Raw genomic sequence first — 23703 nt, 5'->3', positions numbered from 1 at the left:
ATGAGTGACTGTATAGGACTGTTGGTGAATGAGTGGATGTGTATGTGGATCTTAGAATTACTGAAGAGGTTGTTGTAACTGGTATTGGTATGTCCATTGTTTTGAAATTTTTAGTCTCTATTTTTGAATGTGTGTATCAAAGCTTATATTAAGGTGAGAGGAGGTCTGCCACTCTATCACAAGGATGATGTCATCAGTGATGTCATCAGTGATGTCATTTGAGATGTCATCAGTGATGTCATGAGTGATGTCACTGACCATGTCATGAGTGATGTAATATGTGACGTCATCAGCAGTGCATTGCGGGCGCGCGAGTTATAGTTAGCTGAACTAACTATAACGGGGCAATTTCATTGGTTTTTTACGAGTAAAATGTCCAGCTAACTAGAACATGTGTGAAACCTATGGTTTTTTCACTGAATTTCTAAGGTTTTTTAAATGCTAATTCCTAACTATAACGTGTGTGAAACCTATGGTTTTTTCAGTGAATATATATATATATATATATATATATATATATTCACTTAAAAAACCATAGGTTTCACACAGGTTATAGTTAGGTGGACATTTCACTCGTAAAAAAACAATGAAATTCCCCCGTTATAGTTAGTTCAGATAACTATAACTCGCGCCCCCGCAATCCACTGCTCATGACGTCACATATTACATCACTCATGACATGGTCAGTGGCATCACTCATGACATCACTGATGACATCATCCTTGTGATAGAGTGGTGGTCGCGCGAGTTATAGTTATCTGAACTAACTATAACGGGGGAATTTCATTGGTTTTTTTACGAGTGAAATGTCCACCTAACTATAACCTGTGTGAAACCTATGGTTTTTTAAGTGAATTTGCAAGGTTTTTTAAATGCTAATTCCTAACTATAACGTGTGTGAAACCTATGGTTTTTTAAGTGAATTTGTACGGTGTTTTAAATGTTAAGTTATGTATTTATTAGGTAGAACCGAGGCACAAAAAACCTAAAAAACAAACGTGAAAAATGCAAAAAGGGGGCAGGGTAGAAACACCCTGACCCCCTAGGACTGCTCAGGGGGTCCTACAAGGACCCCCAGGGCCAAAAAAAGATTTTTTTTAAAAATCGGCGAGATTCGCGCACCCAGCCCTGGGGAACGCCACCCCCCAGGGCCAGCTCCTGCAGTGTACCGGGGTGCCCACCCCCGGGACACTGCTGTTTGCAATGGCAGGGCGGGAGCCTCATGGCTCCCACCCTGCCATTGCAATCTGCTTTGCTTCATTGAAGCGAGAGCAGGGAAACCTGCTCTCGCTTCAATGAAGCAAAGCAGATTGCTTTTCCACATGGGGAGCAGCATGTTAGCTGCTCCCCATGTGGAAAAGCAATGCCGGCTCCCGCAGGAGGCGGGGAGCCGGCTGGGACCGTGGGGGGATTGGGGACCCCCCCACGGTCTCCAACGAGAGGCCAGGCCCCGGGGGATGGGGTCCCCGGGGCCAGAAGTGGCCCGGGAGGGGGGCCACATGGCCCCCCTCCCCCATTAAATAAAAAAAATATATATAACAATGGCCGGCCCCGGGAGATGGGGTCCCCGGGGCCTTAAGTGGCCACAGGAGGGGGGCTGTGCAGCCCCCCTCCATAATTTGTTTTTTTTTTTAAACAAAAGGGCCATGCACCGGGCGATGGGGTCCCCGGGGCAAATTATGGCCTCGGGAGGGGGTTCACGCGGCCCCCTTCCCGATTTTTTTTTGTTTTTAATAAATAAAAATTGGGGGCAGGCCCTGGGGGATGGGGTCCCCAGGGCCAAAAAAATAGAAAAAGAAGGGGGGCTACACAGCCCCCCCTTCTAAAACATAGAAGAACAAAAAAAACAGGATCGGGCCGGAGGCCACGCCCCCTCCTTACACCACTCTGCAAATGCGCCCCCTGGCTCGTTTGCAGAGGGGTAACTAATTCCCCTTGAATACTGGGGGTTCCTGGGGGCCAACTAGCCCACCAGGAACCTCCAGTATGCGCCAGGTGGCTGCGTTGCAGAGAGGTGTAATGAGGCCACGCCCCTTTTTACACCTCTTTGCAACGCAGCTTTGTGACGCTTACTGGAGGTACCTGTTGGCCTAGTCGGCTGCCAGGGGACCTCAGAATTCAAGGGGACTTAATCCCCCAACTTAAAACGCGCCATGGGGGCGCGTTTGCACAGTGGTGAAGGTAGGGGGCGGGGCCTGAGGTGATACTGTGCAAACACGCCCTGTGGCGTGTTTTAAGTTGGGGAATTCATTCCTCTTCAATCCAGAGGTACCCTAGGGCCCAACTAGCCCACCAGGTACCTCCAGTAAGCGCCACGGAGCTGCGTTGCAGAGTGTTGTAAAAAGGGGCGTGGCCTCTGAACACCTATCTGCAACGCAGCACTCTGGCGCATACTGGAGGTATGATGTCATCAGTGATGTCATCAGTGATGTCACTGACCATGTCATGAATGATGTAATATGTGACATCATAAGCAGTGGATTGCGGGCGCGCTATATCGGAAGAATTTCAATGGTTTTGTTCGAGTGAAATGTCCAGCTAACCATAACACCACTAAAACCTATTGTTTTTTCAGTGAATTTCTAAGGTTTTTTAAATGCTAAATCCTAACTATATCAGGCCTGAAACCTATGTTTTTTTCAGTGAATTTCAAAGGTTTTTTAAATGCTAATTCCTAACTATATCAGGCCTGAAACCTATAGTTTTTTCAGTGAATTTCAAAGGTCTTTTAAATACTAATTCCTAACTATATCAGGCCTGGAACCTATGGTTTTTTCAATGAATATATATATATATATTTATATATATTTATATATATATATATATTATCTACTGGCGGTCGCCAGTAGATAGTTATAGTTAGGACCATGTTTCCATTGGAAATCTGAAAATTCTATTTTGAATAACTTTGGCGCCGGTTGACGAATCCTCGCGAAATTCTAGTCCTCAGGTCAGGCATGTGCCTTTTGCATATATGGTGTCAATCTGTTCAGTAGTTCCTGAGAAAATTGCATTTAAAAGTACATAAATATCTATAAGCGCGCACCGTGCGCGAACCGTGCCGCAATTCTGATTGGTGTTTACATGTCAGTCAACATTCGAATCGGTCGAAAACAGGAAGTGTTAGCCGCCATTTTGTGTGTTTGGTGTGTGACAGTGAAAAAGAAAGGTGGAGAACGTGAAAAGGGGGCAGGGTACAGAGTTCCTGACCCCCTAGCCTTTGTCAGGGGGTCCCTAAAGGACCCCGAGGGTGAAAAAAACATTTTATTTTTTTTTCAAAAATTCGCGGGGTGAAAAACCTTTAAAAAAAAAAAAAACATTCTAAACGAGCCATTCCATATTACAGGATACAGTCAATCTATAACTATATACATAGGTAGTTTATTGTAAAATAAATATATAAAAAATATAATAATACATACATAACTTAGCATTTAAAAAACCTTACAAATTCACTTAAAAAACCATAGGTTTCACACACGTTATAGTTAGGAATTAGCATTTAAAAAACCTTGCAACCTTATAGTTATCTGAACTAACTATAACGGGGGAATTTCATTGTTTTTTTACGAGTGAAATGTCCAGCTAACTATAACATGTGTGAAACCTATGGTTTTTTAAGTGAATTTGCAAGGTTTTTTAAATGCTAATTCCTAACTATAACGTGTGTGAAACCTATGGTTTTTTAAGTGAATATATATATATATATATATATTGCACTTGCATACATCTACAGCATGCATACCGTTCATGCACTGGAGACATTATTGCACACTGTGCATGTCTGACTTGGTATCCTATAGGGTAGTCTTTACATTTTGCGCAGAATGATGGAGTTACAGCTTAATGCTTATCCAATGACAGCAACTCTGTCACTTAAATGCCCGAATGCCTTTGGGCTTTTTCAAGTCTTCAATGACCAAACATTTAGCAGACAAAATATATGCCATTTTGGAAATCTCAAGTGTGAATTTTTGAGAGAGCAAGGGTGAGAACTGTATTTTTTCAGTAGGTTCCACTGGGGTGAAGGAGACGTTAAGAAGGAGAAAGTCAAATGTAGTTTTTTTAGGTAGTTGATGGAGTCCAGACATTGCTGAAGGAAGTAGTAGAGGACTTTGATATGAATACGTTTTTATATACGAGGTGTATCTCAAACATACATAGACCAATATTGAGATGAGGCTTATGAGAAGACCAGATTACAGAGACTAGAATGTTGGGAATGGGACAGGAAGAAGGGCATTGTGGTTTTGACAGTACCATGTGCAACTCTTATTTTCACATTTGCTATTATCCATTTGCATATATTAACAATTAAGTCACTGGATGAAAAAGTGATTCTCCCAAAAACAAACTGCATGTTGCTCAAACAGAGAATCAAGAAGCCAAATCCACCCCAACTATCCTTTGTTTTAAAGATGCATTGCATTAATCTTTGACGAATGTGCTTAAAATGCAACGATATGCATATATTTACCCAAACGTCTGCAGGGGATAAAAAATATTGAAATCTATAAATACAATAGAAAATGACTTGTGTGTGTTTGCCACAATTCCCACATCTTGTTTAAAACAATGCCCTCATGAGAATACCACAATTGATCTATAAAATAGAAAAAGCCATGCTTAGCAGTATAGCTCAAAAATATCCCTGCAAGTTGAATACCCTGTACCTATGACCCCAATCAAGGTTGTTTCTGAACCCTTTTATCACTCCTTTGATATTGTTTTCATCACAGGGGCCAGGGGCCCTAAAACCTATGCTCCTGGCTACATCCCTGATTCACAGACCCATACAGCTAAACACACACACTCACAAAACCAGTCACACACCCACACAGCTACTCACTCAAGCCACTCACAGACCCACACAGACACTCTCACACCCAGTCACACACCCATATAGCTTCCCACACAGCCACTCATAGACCCATACAGCCACTCACACACCCATTCACCGACCCATGCATCCACTCACACACCCAGTCTCACACCTATAAAACCACTCATCAATCTATACAGCCACTCTCACACCCACTCTCAAAGGTTACAGGGTACAGTTAGGAATTAAAATTTTAAGAAACGAAAAAAATGACTAAAAAAATCAGAGGTCACAGGGATTTTATAGTTAGGAAATAACAGTAAAACAGTGTAGAATTTCACTAAAAAAACAAAGGTTATTGGGATGTTATGGTAAGAAAATAATATTTTTAAATTATAGAAATTCACTGAAACGACCAAAGGTTACAGAGACATTATAGTTAGGAAATGAAATTTTTAAAAACAAAGGTTACAGGGACGTTATAGTTAGGCTCAGATTTTATATACACAAAGCCAGTGCAATTCAGCAGTTCTAGTTACCGGAGCTAACTATAACCTACTTACCAGCAATGCAGTGCTTATGACCTCATGGTCAGGGACATCACTGATGACATCATATACAGAACCACTCATATATCAACTCACACAACCTCACACATACCCACTCACACACCCCCTTACTCATCCACAGAGCCACTCACACATTCACTCACTCATTATGTCACTCACACAGCCACTCACTCACCCATATAGCCACTCATTCACACACTCACTCGACAATTCAGCTATGCACACACAAACTACTTCACCCACACAGCCACTCACACCCCACTTACTCACCCATACAGCCTCTCACCAGAACCATTCCCTCACCCACACAACCACTCATGCACCCCATGACACACCCATACAAACACTTATATACCCATTCACACATCTGTAGAAGCACAACCACTCACTCACCCGTCCAACTACTCACTCACCATACAACCACTCACATATGCCCACTCTCCAATACAGCCACTCACATACCAACTTAGTTAACCTAAAACCCACTCAAACAGACACTCGCTCATCCATACAGCCACTTACACACTCAGTAACTCACCCATACAGCCACTCACACACCCTTACAGCCACTCTCACACACTCACTCACCAATACAGACACTCACACATCCACTCACTCGTACAGCTAATCACACACCCACTTATTCACCCATACAGCCACTCACACTCTAAATCAACCACTCACACACCAAGTCACACACGAATACAGACAATCTCACAACCACTCAGATGACATATGATAGAAATAGTATCACCCATTAGTAGTACAGAAAGAAGAGTATTTTAAATTATGCAGTAGCTTAGTATCTATCTTTAAGTCTCACAAATGTTGCAAAACACACTCACTAGATGATGTCATCAGTGATGTAATCAGTGATGTCACTGACCATGTCATGAGTGATATAACATGTGAGGTCATGAGCACTGCGTTTCAGTGGCCTAAGTTATATATAGCTCAGGTAACTGTAACTGCTGAATTTCTATGGTTTTGTGCATGTATAATCTGAGTCTATCTGTAATGTCCCTGTAACCTTTGTTTTTTTCTGTGGATACATATAAATATATAGATATATATATCCTGGGGAAAATGTCCAGTATGCTGCCATAATCTCATATAGTTTCATGTTATGCTTGTTACATGCAATTCGAAACAAAATGTCACCATTATGCTATGTGCTGTAATTATGCCTCACTTGTGGCAAAATGTTATGAAACGTTGGTGATCGACCAGAACGTGAGAGGCTGTTGTTCACTGCATGTGTGTTTTTTGCACTCTTTCTGTACACAAAATGTGTCTTCACGTCCAAAACAGAAAGGACACATTTCTTGCTAAAATACAGGGCTAAATGCTGTTTTCTCTTTCACATAATTTTGTGCAATGTTTGTGGAATTTCCCTTAATTACAAAGAAGAAAATTATGAGAATTTTGCACAACCTTAATAGATGTATTCTTAAGAAAGAAAATGATTTTTTTTAAATGTAGCTGACAAACTATGAAAGCTGCAAAGTACAGATTTTTTTTTAAAATAAAAATATAACTCAGGTGCACTAGGTTTAACTGTTGCCTTGATTTACTAGATGATATCACACCTGGCAAGTCAAGTGTATCAGCACAGGTAACTTGACTCCAGTGGCGTAGTGAGCACGGGTCCCACGTCTGGGAATACCCATCCCACTTAGGGCGAAAAGCGTTACAACAAACAAATGATGGACGGAATGCTGACAATGCAGACATTCTCCCCCAGTCAAGAGATCTGGGTTAAATCCATCGTTCTTTACATTGCGGGGCAGGTTTACAGCCCCTCACGCCGTTTTTCGTCCCTTTAACAAGGGAAATCAATGATGTTACCGGAAGGAATTCTGCCTGACAATGGGAAGCTTCCCTGATTCATGAATCCCCAACGTGCCTCTACTGGTGGTATGCTAACAAATGCAGCATCCGCCCATCTGCCTAATTGGTAACCCTAAAAGACTCCAGACCGTATGACGACCGGGTCACCCGAGAGTCCATCTAGTGCAGTGTTACCCAAAAGGGAAGATTTCTTGCCTGAAGTCATCTGACTGAGTGACCCACACTACCAGCCCCTGAAAAGGTGAGACTAACCCTCAAAACGTTACATGATGTGTCCATGAGCGGAACTGTCGTACCCTTCGCCCTCCTGCGTATCCTAGCGAGGTACATGACCTACCCATATTCCGAAGGTGATCTTAGGTGAATCCTGTACCTGAACAAGCTACCCATGAGCACTGGTATTTGCCAGCCAGATCCCGGCCGTACACTGCCAGCCCCGGGACACATGGTGGGCCCCTAGATATGGAAGACTGACCCATAACTTACAACAGGGCCGCTTAATCCAGTGCTACGAACATACCTGCGTACGCTACGCAAAGAAGCCATTCATAGCCCATGAACATTCTTCCCTGGCAGGAGCAATGCAGCAACAGGAGAGGGGACCAAGAGATGAAAAAGGGCAGAGGGCCTTAAGGCATACGCTACCCCTGCTACCCCCCAACGCACCACTGATGACCTTCTTACTGTCAAAACTGACCACCCTGCCGACTACACGCACTCATACAGAGTGCGCCTCCTCTAAGCAGGTCAACTAAGTCCCCAATACCTGTGTCCTTTTCCAGTCTAAAGGCGCACATTCAGCCCCCCCCTTCGCTGCCCGTATTATACGTTCCCTTGAAGATTACATCCTGGACATCATCCCCTGGGCTGTGGTCGGGCTTCCACCCCCCGCAAAGATCATCAAGCTCCTACAACCTCCGCTCCCGCCTCCTGCGCTGCACCATTATTACCCCCTACTGCCCTTTTCCCCTCCGTGTCTGATAGCTGCCCCCCGGCCGCTGGCGAGCTCCTTCCCCGAGGACTAAGGCACGAAGGCCACCCCATTTCGGATTGCTACGGGAGCCTCAGGGCACTACCCAAGCGCTCTAATTTTCTGTAAAACCACTCGAGCAATGCTGACATTTTAACGAGACCATGTATATTCCCGGACATACCCTGTGACGTTCAAGGCAGCATTCTATTCCTGCTGTACCTAATCCTTACTAGCGACAAACTCTGCTGGGCGGAAAAGGATCTCCTTTAAAACATACCCTTGTTTGGTGGTAAATCACTGAACCTTACGAAAGAGCGAATTGCGAATGCTGGCATACCGCCCAGCTTAAAGGAATTAAGACTGAATTCCGTTAGAGACCAGCCCCCACACGTATTCCGCTAACTAAATCTTATTGCGGTGTAAATGCAAGGGGTAACGTAGACTGAAACGCAAACTGAGCTGCCCTTGGTTACCAATTGTAAATAACATAAGATTGGAACAAGGCACTCCCAGGCAACCTATCCCGAGCACCCTGTGCCTGCTGTGCCACCCCCGGCAGTAATAACCTGCCTAGTACTACCCGTCTGCCATGTAACAGCACAATTACTCAGGGTCTGCACAATCACTCAAAGCCTGCACAATGACATTGAAGACCTGAACCATTACTAACGGCCTGACCCGACCCCTATTAAGCCTCGCCCTCCTCATCCATAGCCCCTTCGGGCCACTGGAGAAGCGCGAACTACCGGAACGATCTATGATCCTTTCCAAAAGAAACCTAAATTTACACACTACCATGCCCTCTGAAGCGCCCTGTATCGAGCACAATGAGCCAACTGTGCAGTCCACCACCGCACCACCTTTCCCAGTGCCCCACGTCCTCACAAACAGCTGCACCCCTCTGCCCTCCAACAAAGCAAAGGGCAAAGTACCCCCCAGACTCACCCCGAACACCTCGCAATGGGGGTCCCTGCATCGCGCGCACCGTGGAAGCGAGCATTTCCCAAACTTCCGGCAGGGAAAACCACAACGGCGAACTCCATCATCACCACAGCGCAGCCTCCCTCAGTCCTTCCTGCGCACAATCAGCACTGATCGCCACCTGATTGGAAGGCCGTACGACCCCACCTTGTGTTCGAGGGCAAAAGCCACGCCCCCCCGCAAGCGGCCTGGTATGGATACCACGGCTACCCTGTGAAGTCGAAAAACCACCGCCACACAAACCACGATGACCAGAGACCACAACCAATAGCGCAAGCACCGGGCGCGCCGACAACCCGCAATCCAACATTAAATGCAAACCCAATTACGGTGCCAGTGATGCGATCTAACTATGCAAGCCCGGGGCGCGCCAACCACCTGGCTACCCAGTGATGTTCCCAAGCGACTGCCAAAACAACGTACGATGGCCTGGGATGATAATCCACAGCGCCCGCACAGTGCGCGCCGATACTCTGCAACATGGCGCCCCCCTGAAACCCCAAATCGATTGCGAACCCCAACTACAATGCCCGAGATGAAACCTCACCATGCCAGCACAGGGCGCGCTGAAAACCTAGCGACCCTGTTAAGTTCAAAACGATTGCACAAACCATCACGATGGTCAGACCCACATACAGGGCACGCACCCAGCCCGCAACCTGGAGACCCAGTGAAGTTTCCGATCGCATGCAAACAAATTACGATGGCCTGAGATGCGAGTCACCCATGCAAGCACAGTGAGCGCCGAAATCACAGACACATTCCATATCCGCGGGACTCGCTCGTCCATTCCCTGAAGCGCCACTAACAGACACCAAGGCAAAACCCACACAATGTCACTTCTATTTTAACCTCACTGCAATGGCTCATACCCGCGAGCCCTACATTCAGGACATCCGTGAGCTGCATCCACCTATTCCAATGCTTCTGCTTCACTGGAGAGTGCCCCTCCACCACCATGCCCAATCAGAGGTCTGTGACCGCTTCCCTCCACGCAACTCTCTGGTGCTGCCCCCCCCCCCTCCTGAAGAAACTCGCACTTTATGCGGCGCCCTCCAGAGGACACATTCATGACCTGAAACACCCGATGCTGAGCCGCCAAGATGCTCACCCAGGGCTGGCGCTGCACATACCAAGCCAAACATTCCCCTTCAGAGCAGCAGCCTAACGAATATACGTGGTGATGGGTCTAAGGAAAGTTTGTTGAAAACACGAAAATGTATATGATAGACTGTCCACCCGGGGAACTCCCAATACCTATCATGTGATGTAACCTCTGTTGCTGCAATCACAGTATCCACGAAGAGTACCAAAAAAAGGGGTAAAAACCCCCTAATCGTCAGAAATACAAGTAACCTCAGCCAAGAGATCGGAAACACGGGCCCATTTAAGAAACTGATGCCTAATCCCTTCCGCCGCTGGGTTATCGTAATTAGCGATGGACCGTGGGTGAACGGCGACAAAGCAGACACTCCATTCCCGCGCATTTTTTAAATCTATTGCGCACTTCTACGGCAAAACAATCAAAGGCTCCCTTCCCTTTACCTTATTGCTCCACCAACACACTATGGCTCAATCCCCTCTTCCAAGCCGCGCCGCACTCCCGGCCACTTCTACGGCAAAACAATCAAAGGCTCCCTTTACCTCATTGCTCCACCAACACACTATGGTTCAATCCCCTCTTCCAAGCCGCGCCGCACTCCCGGCCGTAAGGGAACTTCACTGCTCTCCAACTTTCTGGACCCGCAGCAATGCTCTCCCACAGCTGCTGTCCATCAAGCTCCACAAGCGCCGGTCCTCCAACGACACATACTCGACGACCTGCACAACTGAGACTAGGAAAGATTCAAAGAGACCCCTGCATACCGGGGTCGGCGCAGTAAGGAAGAGTGGGCGAGGACCAGGGAAAGTTGCCCTAAATAGGCCCACGCCCTCTCCTCCCCCTCGGTGTTGCCGGCTCCGGCCGGAAGTGACATCACGACGCTGCCCCGGAAGTAGTTCCCGCTGCCGACTCGTTCACTCCCTCGATGACAATCCAGGGAGGAGCGTGACCGGGTTCCCGGGGGGGCCGCGTCCTAAGTGCGCGCTTCATTATATTTCGCGCTTTTCAAACTGGGGTGGCATGGTGAGCAAAAGAATGATGGATTTAACCCAGATCTCTTGACTGGGGGTGAATGTTTTGATTTGTTCTGCATTCCGTCCATTAATTGTGTGTCTTTTGCCCTCTAGAGAGGGCGCTGAAACTCCATACAGCAGGCTCCCTTCAACATAGGTCCAAAGAAAAATGTGGGGGGGCCACCAAATTTGGTTTCACCCAGGGTGCTCTCATTGCAAAGGCCAGCTACGATGCTTTCCAAGTGTGTACTAAACGCACATACTTTTGAGTAGTTAGACTTACTCAAATCCCAGAAGATGCAGTCCTACAGACTTGAATTTGTGTGCATTCATACACATTATCAATGAATTATCTGCACATCTAACTGATATCTGAGTGGGTTAGGCATAAGTGCTTCAGAAAGTGTTGGAAGTGTTGCATATTGAATTAATATATATACAGATTTTGCAGGGAAAAAAATGTAATTTATTTTTAACAAAATGTCAACTCATTTCCTTATGCATGCGTTTAGTTTTCACATGTGAAGTTGGACTGGAATGTAGTTCAATAACTTGCCGTTACGTATGCAGAATACAACCTGGAGAGTTGGTGCATTGGTGGGAAATGTTTCGAAATCAGTCAAACATGTGTAATCTATGACCCTTGGTACGAATACATTGTGCATATCATGACGTACACGCCTTTATCTAACCACACACCCTACATGATATAGCTTGCCCCACAGGTAGTGAAGCGCTTCAGTGCCCACATAGGGGTAGTAAGCGCTATATAAATTCAAGACCGCAATACAGTACTGCCCACGGTTAATGCTGTGCTTTAAAAACTCATGTGACTAAAGCGTCCCATTGTTCATCTGAGTTCTTATTCTTACTGGAGGCAGGGGCAGGTTCACAGCTTTGCCTTTCGTTGCAGAAGCTGTCAAGGGGCAGCATGTACTGTCCATGTTTGGGTGATGCTACAAGGACCCATGCTCATCACATATGGTGTACTTGTAGGAAGAGAAAATAAACGTAAGCACTTTCCCTCCCTCGATGGTTCAATGCACCGGAGATGCTTTAATATCAGCTGGAGGCAGACGAGCACGGATGAAATAGAGGGACAAGCATGTGCTTCTCTGTGCAGACCTTGTCGGGCGATCCGCCCATCCTGCATAAAAAGGAGATCGCACTGCCCCCGGTGAGTTTTGTTTAACCACACTCCAATTGTTTCTTAATTAGTAAATATTCATCTGTCATCGGCAGCAGCTATGACACCCCTACCGCTAACATGTTGTGTCATAAATAATCAATGAGGCGACATTAATATTCATGAGCTGAAACTGTGTAGTCATGTGCGCTGGTGCAGAGACGGGGGGAGCGAGTGTTGTCATGAACTGAGTCGTAACTCGGCGTGTGTGGATGCGAGGATGCGAGATACTTAAGGAAGGGTGGACGGGCATGCTGCTGCCGCCTCCGCTGCTCCCTCGGTGCATGCCTCCATCTCACAGTGGCTGCCGGTGTCTCCACGCGGGAGTGACTGATGACAAACTGTAGACGCGTCCGGCGGAGGGTGATTCCCTGTCAGTGCGCCTGCCATCCTGTGCTGGGGGAGAGGGGAGCCCAGATCTTCCGCCGCGTGCTAGAATGGGCTGCAACCTGTGTACTTTTCAGAAGCGGGAGGAACACTACAAGCTGCTCTACGAAGTCGCACAGGTGAGAGAGTGCGGGGGCTGCGTGCCTTGGGAGCAGGTCTGAGCAAGGTGACGAAGGGGATTGTTATTCTTAACATTGTCGCGTGAAGGGGGCAGCGAGCTTTAGTGCACAGGTGTATTGACACCGGGGACCGGAAAGTGAGGGGCCAATGTCACTCCAATTATGGCTTTTACTGTCCAGTTTGCCTCCTTGCCGATGCATTCCATTTGAAATACAAAAACCCAGCATTTAATTTAAAGTACCACGGCTCTCAGATACATACCTCCCTAATAGCATATAATCGCGGAAAAAGGAATTAACCATAGCGCCTATCTTAATTGCTTGGAGACGCCGAGCGTGATTCCCTCTGGATTATACTTGGTGACTGCACCCTCGGCCTCAGAACCTGCACTATTCGGCTTATATCGCAGATAAAGAGTGAAAGAGCCCCTGCGCGTGCCGCCGTTCTCGCCTTCTGTGCGTCCGCCTGTTCCTGGCTCCGCTCACGCTCGTGCGGAGGACACAGTGCACGTGACAGGAGCCAACCAGGTGTTGCACCAGGAAACATCAGCTGCCTCCCGGGTGGCTGCCGTGTCAGCAGACCCGGAAGCCTGCATCCATTCACTGCCTCGGATACAATAATCCGAATTAGCGTGTTCAAACATTAACACTTGACTCGGCCAAATCCCCTTTTAATGTTATGCCCCGGTGCTATCGCGAACACAGTCCTGGCTGTGCGGTGTCTGGAGGTTGGTGGCAAGGGGTGGATGTGGGTCTGCCTGGGCGACAAGACAATTGAAGATTAGCAGTCATTTGCACATATATCTGACTCTAAGGGGCTCGTTTATATTCATGCAAGAAAGCAGTCCTGGAGCTGCGTGCACAGTTCTGGTGCCTGGGTACCAGATATCACAGAAGCCGCCACCGAGCGCGCTGTCAGATTAGCAGACAGCGTGAGAGAGATGGCACCCAGCCACCGCGCTCAAGGAAACATGTCTGCGACTCTTGACACCATGACATCTAGGAAACTGGAACAGGGATGTGCGGTAGCGCGGTGTGGCTGGCAGAGTTCAGCATTGTTAAACTGGCCCTCCCCCATCGCTGTGCCTATTATAAACAGAGATGATATTGTACCGTCACCCGCGCAGAATTGGTAAACACTTTAAATGTCTTCGGGCTAAAAGCATGACTTTTGAGTCGTACTTACCAAGGGCTCACATGCCCTACCTCGTGCCAGTCTTAACTACAACAGGGCTACTGTTCATCCCTCGTGGTACAAGAGAAACATGAATTGGGCAAAACCTATTTTCCATCCAATTCGCGTCAGCAATTTAAAGCACACTTCCTATTCGAGATTTCGGAGCTGGGTGGCGTGCCACCGATTCTAAACAGTGGCGTCACACAAGATGATGGGGGGGCCCCACAGAATGTGGAAGGGCCCCAAGGCTTGCATAGCTCACAGACAGATACTAGAACTTGGGCTGAATGCCCCTCCCACGCGCCGCAGGGGCCCGCGGTACGCCCCTGATTTTGAATACTTAGTGCAAGTTGGTGCTCAAATTGTTTCTTAATTAGTAAATATTCACCTGTCATCGGCAGCAGCTATGACACCCCTCCCGCTAACACGTTGTGTCATAAATAATCAATGAGGCGACCCTAATATTCATGAGCTGAAACTGTGTAGTCATGTGCGCTGGTGCAGATACGGGGGGAGCGAGTGTTGTCATGAACTGAGTCGTAACTCGGCGTGTGTGGATGCGAGGATGCGAGATACTTAAGGAAGGGTGGACGGGCATGCTGCTGCCGCCTCCGCTGCTCCCTCGGTGCATGCCTCCATCTCACAGTGGCTGCCGGTGTCTCCACGCGGGAGTGACTGATGACAAACTGTAGTCGCGTCCGGCAGAGGGTGATTCCCTGTCAGTGCGCCTGCCATCCTGTGCTGGGGGAGAGGGGAGCCCAGATCTCCCACCGCGTGCTAGAATGGGCTGCAACCTGTGTACTTTTCAGAAGCGGGAGGAACACTACAAGCTGCTCTACGAAGTTGCACAGGTGAGAGAGTGCGGGGCGCTGGGGCCCTGCGAGCAGGCTTGAGCTCAGCAGCGAACGGGCTTGCAAAGTTATATACCAAGGTTTTGAGTTGTGTACTTTCCCTCTGTAGGGACCACGCGGTGATCTCAGTGCAAACACCATGGGCGCCTGCAAGTTGTCACATTAGATCTGTAGCGCAGTGTGTGGGTTAAGAAAAGGCTTGGGGTGTGATGAAGCTCTGGAGTCTAGTCATGGGTGCTTGTGCAAAGGTGGATATCATTTATGGTTTACATTTGGATAGTCCCAGATCTTTCAAAATCCTGGTCGATGAAGGATGCGCTAGCGATAGTTGGCATTGTGTCACCGCTGTTGTTATGGTTCATTGGGTCAGTTTGTGCGTAAAGTGCATTATAGTACATCAATAGCCAGGTGATGGCGGCGCGTTGTGGCCAAATAATTTCGTCGTGTTGAAGTCTGCTCGGTGCATAGATTGGACACTTGGTCCATGAACGGATTGTCTGCGGGGGTATTGTTTTGGAAATACAGAATGGTACGTACGGCGTGTGAGCGCCGAACCATGGAGAACACGTGTGCTTCTGTGCCATGTGCTCACGGCGCCTTCCCGCCTTGCTCCGGTGGAGTGTGTGCAGTAGGAAGCGACGCTGCTCTGAATGAGGGGGACATGCCTTGCGGGCCCGTCTCTTCTGTATGCATCTGTCAGAGGGGTGACAGATACATGTTGACAGAGGCTGAGCGCGCCCGGCTTCCGGAGGCACAGCCGATGACAGGCGCGTGGCGGGGAGCCCCTTTCAGTGCTGGTGGTCCTCTGGCCCAGGGCGGAGAAAGTGCCCGCTTCTCAGCAGTCCCTGCGAGCGCGGGCAGACGAGCATCCCTTCCCAGAGAGTGCTGGGCACGGAGGGGCGTCTGCGTGCGGGACTACAACCGATGTCCCTGCTAATGCGAGCTGAGCCTTGAGGCTAGGCACCAAACCAGTCTCGTACGTTTATTAAAAGCGAAGCATTTCTGCTCAGACGGAAATACACTTTCATGTTCTTAACTCCTGGGGACAGTGTCACAGCTTTATTTGTGGGGACAACGGAATTCTGTTATATATGTTCTCTTCGTTGTAGATGCTCCATTTTAGACACACCCTGACTTTGATCTTTGCCATGGTCTGTGGAGGGCACGCCTCCTTCGGCTCCCGCTAGTTTCTGCTGTTGCTTCTCTTGCGTGGAGCAGGTGAGGACAAAGCGGTGTGTTTGTTTACGCTTTGGAAATCTGCCTATTCCACGCTGCCCTGCTAAACCGAGTGGCATCATGTGATCTCAACCACCACATCCCAGCACCACGGCCACACTAGTGATGTTACAAAATCCGAAAAAAGCCTCTCACTGATAGCGATGGCTGTCATGCTCGCAGAGGGCACCTGAGCGTTTCAAAACATTCTGAACATCGACGGATGAAGGAAAGGGGGCGTCGAGCTTTAGTGCAGCAGGTGTATTGGCACCGGGAGCCGGAGAGTGAGGGGCCAATGCCACTCCAAGTATGGCGTTTACTGCCCAGTTTGCATCAGTGCCGATGCATCCCATTTGAAATACAAAAACCCAGCATTTAATTTAAAGTACCACGGCTCTCAGATAGATAACTCCCCAATAGCATAGAATCGCTGAAAAAGGAACACCCCTGATTTTGAATACTTGGTGCAAGCTTATTACTAACTCTCGGGATAGCTCGGTGGGTAGGATGATTACTGCAGATGGCGTTGCACACCCTGCAGCTCATTGGTTGGGAATCTTAACAGAACCACCATTACTTCGTCATTCTGAGGCCTACAGAGAAAGTAGTGTTGAGCAATAACAGCTGTTTTTAATAAGCACATGCAACCAATGCAGCTGTGGCGGGCACTGCGTAAACGCCCAGTAGTATTAAAAGTGCAGGGCAGTCATATACTGTGCTTGAATGACGTTTTTATTTTGGCACAGCGCCTCCAGTTCACGTGCATTCAGTGTGGGCACAGACTCTTTTGTCTGGTTTCCCTGACAGAAGTCATTATGCAGGAGGTCGCCGGCACTGGCCTTTCCCCTCTGCCGAGCCACGTTTGAAATCTGTGGAGACTGCTGCGACCTGACCTTTAACCTACTTGTAACGGACCTTCGTGTTTCACACCACTAAAGCTTTGCGTTTCTCGGATGAGCCAGTGCAGTGGTGGAATGTTTCAAATATCAGCTGGTTCTTGTTCTTCCTATTTTGTGCCTCCATTTGACGAGTAAAGTTTGCCACCATAGTTAAAAGCCACGAACGGACGACAATAAAAACGGAGACCAGCTCAGCAAAGACTTCAATTGCTTGTAATTCTCATTACGATGATTACTAAGCGTCATTAAAATGCGAACGATCATTTGCTTAGAGTATTTCCTGTTTCTCTCTGTTTATTTGAATGCCTAGATAATGCTCTTAATAGCAGAGATGCCCCTGTTACAAGAAGCTGCCAGTGTTGGCAGTACAGAAACGGAGTCACAGGCTGGTAAAGTGGATCACCTAGGGTGACGCCATTGAGTCGGGGGAGTGCCCGGACGACAGTTCATGTCCCCTGCTCCCAGAATCACCAAACTGTTATTTCCCGGCCCTACATTTAATTCTGTCCCTGGAGTCTACTAATGTTCGCCTCTTCCTCACATACTCTTCCCCCATTTCTCTTTTACGTCCTGACTTCACTGCTTCCCTTTCCAGACCACAGCCCCTTTCTCTCAACACTCCCCTCTCCCTCGCCATCTTTGTCCTTGCACTGTCCCACGCGTGCCCGCCCTCTTTGTGCCTCTCGCTGTATGTATCCCTGTCAAGCCCTCTTCGTCTTGCACCCTGTTGTCAGCTCTTGTCTGCCATTCATCTCCAGCCAGCCCCTCGCGACGCGCTTTCCACCCCGCCTCACCCTCTGTCTCAATGCTTGATCTGCCTTCTTGACATCCATTTCAAACCCACAGAGGCATGAGACAGGCGCGCAATTCATTAAGCAACTATGGGGTGCGCATTGGTTTTCCTTCACGCACTGCCTTTCTTGTCCACTCCTCCTTGTGTGCCTGCATGCTTCCATAGCTTTCTCTTAGCAAACCAGTATGACAAAAACGTGTTTTTTAAAACGAAGCACTACACACAGCACTTCTGCTGTTTGTATGCACTATTAAAAACGAACTCTTCCCATTCAATCACTCAAACAGGAATTATAAAGCGCAGCTATTCACCCGCGAGGGTATCCAGGCGCTGAGGTCTAAGCTGCTGGGGTGGGGTCGGTTGACCAACCCGGTCTTGCGTTTCCCTCTGAATACCTGAAGAGAAGGTGAGCTCCAGAGATGGCGGGAGAGGCTGTTCGCGGTGAGTTAGGAGAAGGAGCGTCCTCCACTGTCGCTTCGGCAAATGCAAGGGGTGTGAGTGAGGGAGGGGAGCACAGGAGTCTGGAGGGTTGGTGGAAGCTGAAGATATTCTGGGGTTGAATCTGCCTTGATGGGCTGTGAAATCGTAACCTGCCGCTGACTGCATGTTTCAGTGGCCAGCTTTCAACTGTTTGAGCCATTCTTGTGTGCAGCAACTTCTATAGAGATCTGAAACTTTTATCTACAGAAGTATGCACTTCATCACATGGTACATTGCCTGCAGTGGCCATCACAACGTATTACATGATAGTCACTGATAGCATCGACTGTATATTTTTTTTAATGGAAGCGTTTTTATACAGTGCAGTGCAGAGGATAAAGAAAGCAATACAGACACAAACTAATAAAAAAAAAGCAGGCGCATCAAAAGATGAATGAATGAATTAAACACGGTTAAAGCACACTGCTACTCACTAGGAGCATCCTGGCACTGCAAGGTATGAACTGATAACTCAGCCAAGCTAACTAGATGAGAGAGTGGCAAAGTACATCAGAGCCACAAAAAGCCAAGTTGTTAATTGATTTTTTAAGAGAACTTTCAATTCTATGAATCACAGGGGACTGGGAAGTTGGTTCCATGCATCGGCTCCCAGTATTGAGAAGGATTTGCCACCTCGTGTTTTAAGTCTGAATTTAGGGAACTTAAGAAGGTTCATGCAGGACGATCTGAGGGTTGTATAATGCGAAAATCTGGCCATCAGATATTTTGGACCAATGGCTTTGAAAGCTCTAAAAACCAGTGCAAGAACCTTAAAGAGGATTCGTTTGTGTACTGGGGGCTAATGTAAGGCTTTTAGGGCTGTAGAGGCCAAACTTCATCTGGGGAGCTTCAGCACCAGTCTGACTGGCTGCAGTGTGTTGCAACATCTGAAGTTTATGGAACATGCATTTTGAGGAGCCTGCAAAAAGACTATTACAATAGTCTAGCCTTGAGGTGATGAGGGCAAAAGCAACTGTCTTCCTGGCGGCTAATGGGAGAAAGTAAATAAACTTCTTTAAGGATTTCATGACATGAAAGCTTGTCCCTGCCACAGTGAGGGATTGCGGACGGAAGGAGAGTGAGGTGTCAAATTTTACGCCAAGATTTCAGGCCACTTCGACTGTGGCATGAGGAGGTACTGAGATTGGCCACCATTGCACGGTGAAAAGCAGTTGGATATGCCAAATAGCAGGATCTCCATTTTGTCTGTGTTGCATTTCAAATGATGTTTTGCATCCACAAGACAACTTAAGTTAAGAAATTTTAGAAGTTAATTTCTGATTGTGAGGACTCTTTATCCAATGTAAGGATCAACTGCATGTCATCAGCATTTGAAGATGTGGCGATTTCAAAGGACTCAGTCAAAGAAATAAGAGTAGCCATATTTTTGTTGAATAGCGCAGGGCTAAGAGGCGAGCCCTGTGGAACTCCTAATGTTACTGATCTTTCTACCAATGAGAATGGTCCTAGAGAGACAACTTGTCTCTTCCCAGTTAGAAACGGTTTAATATACACGTCAACGCTTTGTGGGAAATACCGCAGGCCTTATGACATTGGAGAAGTATCTGGTGAGAGATAGCATTGAACGTGGCGGAGACATGCAATAGGATCAATACGGCATTATTTACTGCGTCTAAAGTAAATCTACTGGTCCCAGAAACTTCCAGCATTACTGATTTGTAGAATGTTTCACAATGAAACCTGATTACTGAGCATGGAGTACATCTGAATTTTCAAGAAAAGAGGTTAATTGGTCATTGACCAATTTTTCAAGTATCTTGGTAAGAATCGGAAGTAATGAAATGGGACACAGATTAGATAAAGTAGCCGGATATACCAGGGATTTGTTTTCTTAGGGGTTTTACCACCATTAATTTCCATTCTGGGGGGACATCATCTGTAAATAATGAGGAGTTAAGAATAGTTTTGATTACTGGGTTTACTGTATCAATGACCTTGTAAAGAATAGCAGGGGGACAAGGATCGTTGGGGGAACCTGACTAGCAAGAAAGAATAGCTGGTCCTGATTGTGAAAGTGTAATTTCATGAAATTCTGTCAGTCGTAGTCCCTTCTTTTGAGGTAACATCCAGCGGATTGTCATTGGTAAAGAGAGGCGTCTTAGGTAAGCCTTGTTGAATGGCAAGTATATCATCCTCAAATTATGAGGCGAACTGATCGCAGAGGGTTTAAGAGGAGGGTGTCTTTTACTAGTGCCCTAGGCTGTAGAAAGGATTTAGAGATGTTGAGAATAGTTTTAAGGTCATGCTGGGCCTCCTCGATCTGAGCAGTAAAAGACGTTTTTTTTGCTGCTTTGACCTGGGCCTGATATACTTTCTGCGCCTTATTGAAATGCTGCAAGTCCTTGGAATTGTAAGCATGTCGCTACTTACGTCCAGTTGTTTGCATTGCAGAGGCTGCTCTGCTATGGTTAAAGAGAACCATGGGGCTGAAGGGTTGGATCTATGATTTTGGAGGATGTTGCGGGGGCCAGCTTGTTACCTGTATCTCTGATCCAGTTTTTAAATAAACTGAGATCTTCCGCTAGGATTCTCATGAGGGTCGGCGTGGAGGAAGATAGACAGGGGATTACATTTGCACCATTCATCGGTTTACTCCACTTGTGTAAATTATGGATGCCCTTAATTGTAGTGGGCTGCGACGAACCATATGAGTTAATTGAAATTGTTAAGGGAATTAAGTTATGATCTGACCAGGCCTGCAGGACAGGAGCATCTATTACTAAACTGAGTTTCTTGGAACAAACTTCATCCAGAGTATGATGTGCTGTGTGTATAGGGGATATTACAAGCTGGTTAAGGCCAATGATACTTAAAGTATCAAGAATGTTTGATACATCTGAGATCTTTCTAATCTCCAAATGGAAATTGAAGTCCACCAGGATGGTAAAGCTGCAATATTGGAGTAACAAGGGTGCCAGTGTTTCTCCCAAGGATACTAAGAAGGTGGATCCTGGGTCTGTGGGACAATAAATTAGGGCACCTGCAAATGATTGATTGGGGTTGATTTTAAAACAGAAGCTTAGACTTTTTGCTCTTTTTAAGGAGTTTATCTCGAAAGTACAGCATTGGAGTGAGTCTGGAAAGATGATAGCCAGACTCCGAACACAATGCTCTTCTCTATCCCACCTAAGGATAGAATATCCTGGGGGAAGAGATTTAGCAGTATCCTGACTGCATCAATCCTTAAGCCATGTTTCAGTAATAAAAGAAAGTCTAAAACAAGGTCTTCAATCAGATCATGCACCTCCTGTGCATGTTTGCGCAGTGAGCGAGCATTGATAAGTCCACCAGATAAAGACGTAGTGCTGTGGTTATGAACAAGCATGGGGTCAGGAAGCTGCTCAACAAACATCTTAAATGTTCCTTTTCACGAGGAAACCCTGTTGGGTAGCTGCACGCTTTATAAATCTATAAATAGATAAATAATGCAGCATAATGGGTCCTCAATGCGGGCTAGGTCTGAAAAAGTTACCATGGTGTGAGGTAGAATGCCTGAGAGATTTCATGTGGAATGAGGATAATGAATGGACAATACCTGGAGTTCTGCTGACAGGCTGGCGCTGGTCGTGGTCTGGCTTGGACTGTGACAGACTGGCTTGCCTGTGGTGCACATTTGGTATACTGCCAGAGCAACTGCGCTGTTCTGTGCACAAAAAGGGCTCTGAGCTCTAACGGGCTCTGCCTAGCAAAATCTAATAAGCCCCCCCCAGCCAATTAGAGAACGACCTTTGGCATCAGGAAATGGCCAAAAACTAAGCGAAGAACGAACAGCAGTTATCCCCTAAATTAAAGTGCATGTAATAGCCTATAAATTGCAGCAAGGGGCAACAACAAGATGGCCGCACTACATGCATCATGACATGATTAAATTGGTACAAATAGAGATAGAACCAGTGTAAATAACAGCCTTTGGGTAGATTATAAGTAGGGCTCCCGGTTTTATGGTTTTTATCTTTTTGATATTTCCGTCTGTATTTATCCATATTTATTTTTTGCTCATCTTATTGGTATTTATCCATATTTATTTTGTGTCTTGCGAATATGTGGAATCATAAAATGGTAACATCTAATACTGTATCTAAAAGAATGGTCGCTAAAGTAAATCAACCTCCCAAGCCACTGAGTAAAAACACGGGGGGGACCCCTGCTAACACTAAAATTATACCTACTTCTGAGTCGCAGCCAAAACCTAAGACCTCTGCGACTACAGATAACAATAAGGGAACTAGCTCCAATAATACTACCAATCACCCCATCCAGGAAGTGAAAACAAATGGGCCTTTGCCTCCACTTCCTAATAAAGCTCGGTTTGGGGGAGGAGGCTTTGGTAGACCCATTGTAAACTTACCACCCGAGTCAGCCCCTTATGTGGTAGTGATGACAGGGGTCCCTGAGTTAAATGACCACAAGGAAGAACTGAATTGGTCATTGAAAAATAAGGCCGTACATTGGTTAAACATCAACAGACCACCACCCCCAAATTACCCTAGTAGGATCTTAAAGGTCGGTAGGGTACATTGGATAGGGAAGGAAATGAAAACAACCAGGGTGATTGTATTGTGATACATTTTGAGGATCCCTATATGGTCGATCACATATGTTCCTGGAATTTGCATGGAGGAAATGACGGGATTCAGACTAAACGTCTCTCTTTCTTCTACCCCCCCAGTTGGCACCCTGGTTTTGACTATGATGCTTATGAGGGAAATTGGCGCAGAGTAGGCAGACGTGACTGGGGGAGAGATTGGGGGTATTGGAATGGTAACTTTGGTTATAATGGAGAGCGAGCCTTTAGAGAACCTTGGAGAGGCATACAGACTACCAATAGATATGAGTTTTTGGAGATGGTGGACTGACTTGACCCGATCCCCGTGGGAAAGCTTACGGAACAAGTAGTACCCTCCAACCCTCTTTGCCCCATAGTAAACGAAAACCAATGGTTAAGCTTACAAGTTAAAACCTCAACCGAGCCGCCCAGGATAGATAGTCCAGCATGTAGTATGTCTTCTGTTGAGATCATAAGGGATGATGAGATGGCTTTGGCTCCTTTATTAAGCCCAGGTTATACTTCGAATCCCACCACGCTAGACATAGGATCATCACGACGTGCCCAAAAGACTAGGATGGGGTTATTATCATGGAACATAGCGGGCCTTTCAAACAAAATTAGGGACCCTGTCTTTGTGGAACTTATAGACAGGTTTGAAGTAATTTGCCTGCAGGAATGTTGGGTGAAGGATGAGATACATATGGTGGGGTTTCGC

The 23703-nt window shown here is 46.7% G+C and overlaps 1 protein-coding gene across 3 annotated transcripts in view; it reads left to right on the top strand.

Moving 5' to 3' along the window:
- The window catches only part of PDZRN4 (PDZ domain containing ring finger 4), a 2469118-nt gene that overhangs the window by 1981807 nt on the left and 463608 nt on the right, over positions 1-23703 (top strand). The window contains exon 1 of one of the 3 annotated variants that reach the window (XM_085653078.1): positions 12680-13003. The exons of 1 other annotated variant lie outside the window; for it this stretch is intronic. In XM_085653078.1, coding sequence (XP_085509204.1) covers positions 12935-13003 — 69 coding nt within the window. In that variant the 5' untranslated portion in view covers positions 12680-12934. Of the gene's footprint in view, positions 1-12679; positions 13004-14755; positions 15032-23703 lie in introns of those variants that run through there. One more of the 3 variants, XM_085653076.1, reaches the window with a different exon arrangement.

Source organism: Triturus cristatus, chromosome 4_1 (genome assembly GCF_964204655.1).
Source record: "Triturus cristatus chromosome 4_1, aTriCri1.1, whole genome shotgun sequence".
Lineage (NCBI taxonomy): Eukaryota > Metazoa > Chordata > Amphibia > Caudata > Salamandridae > Triturus > Triturus cristatus.
This window is presented reverse-complemented; position numbering and strand designations above follow the sequence as displayed.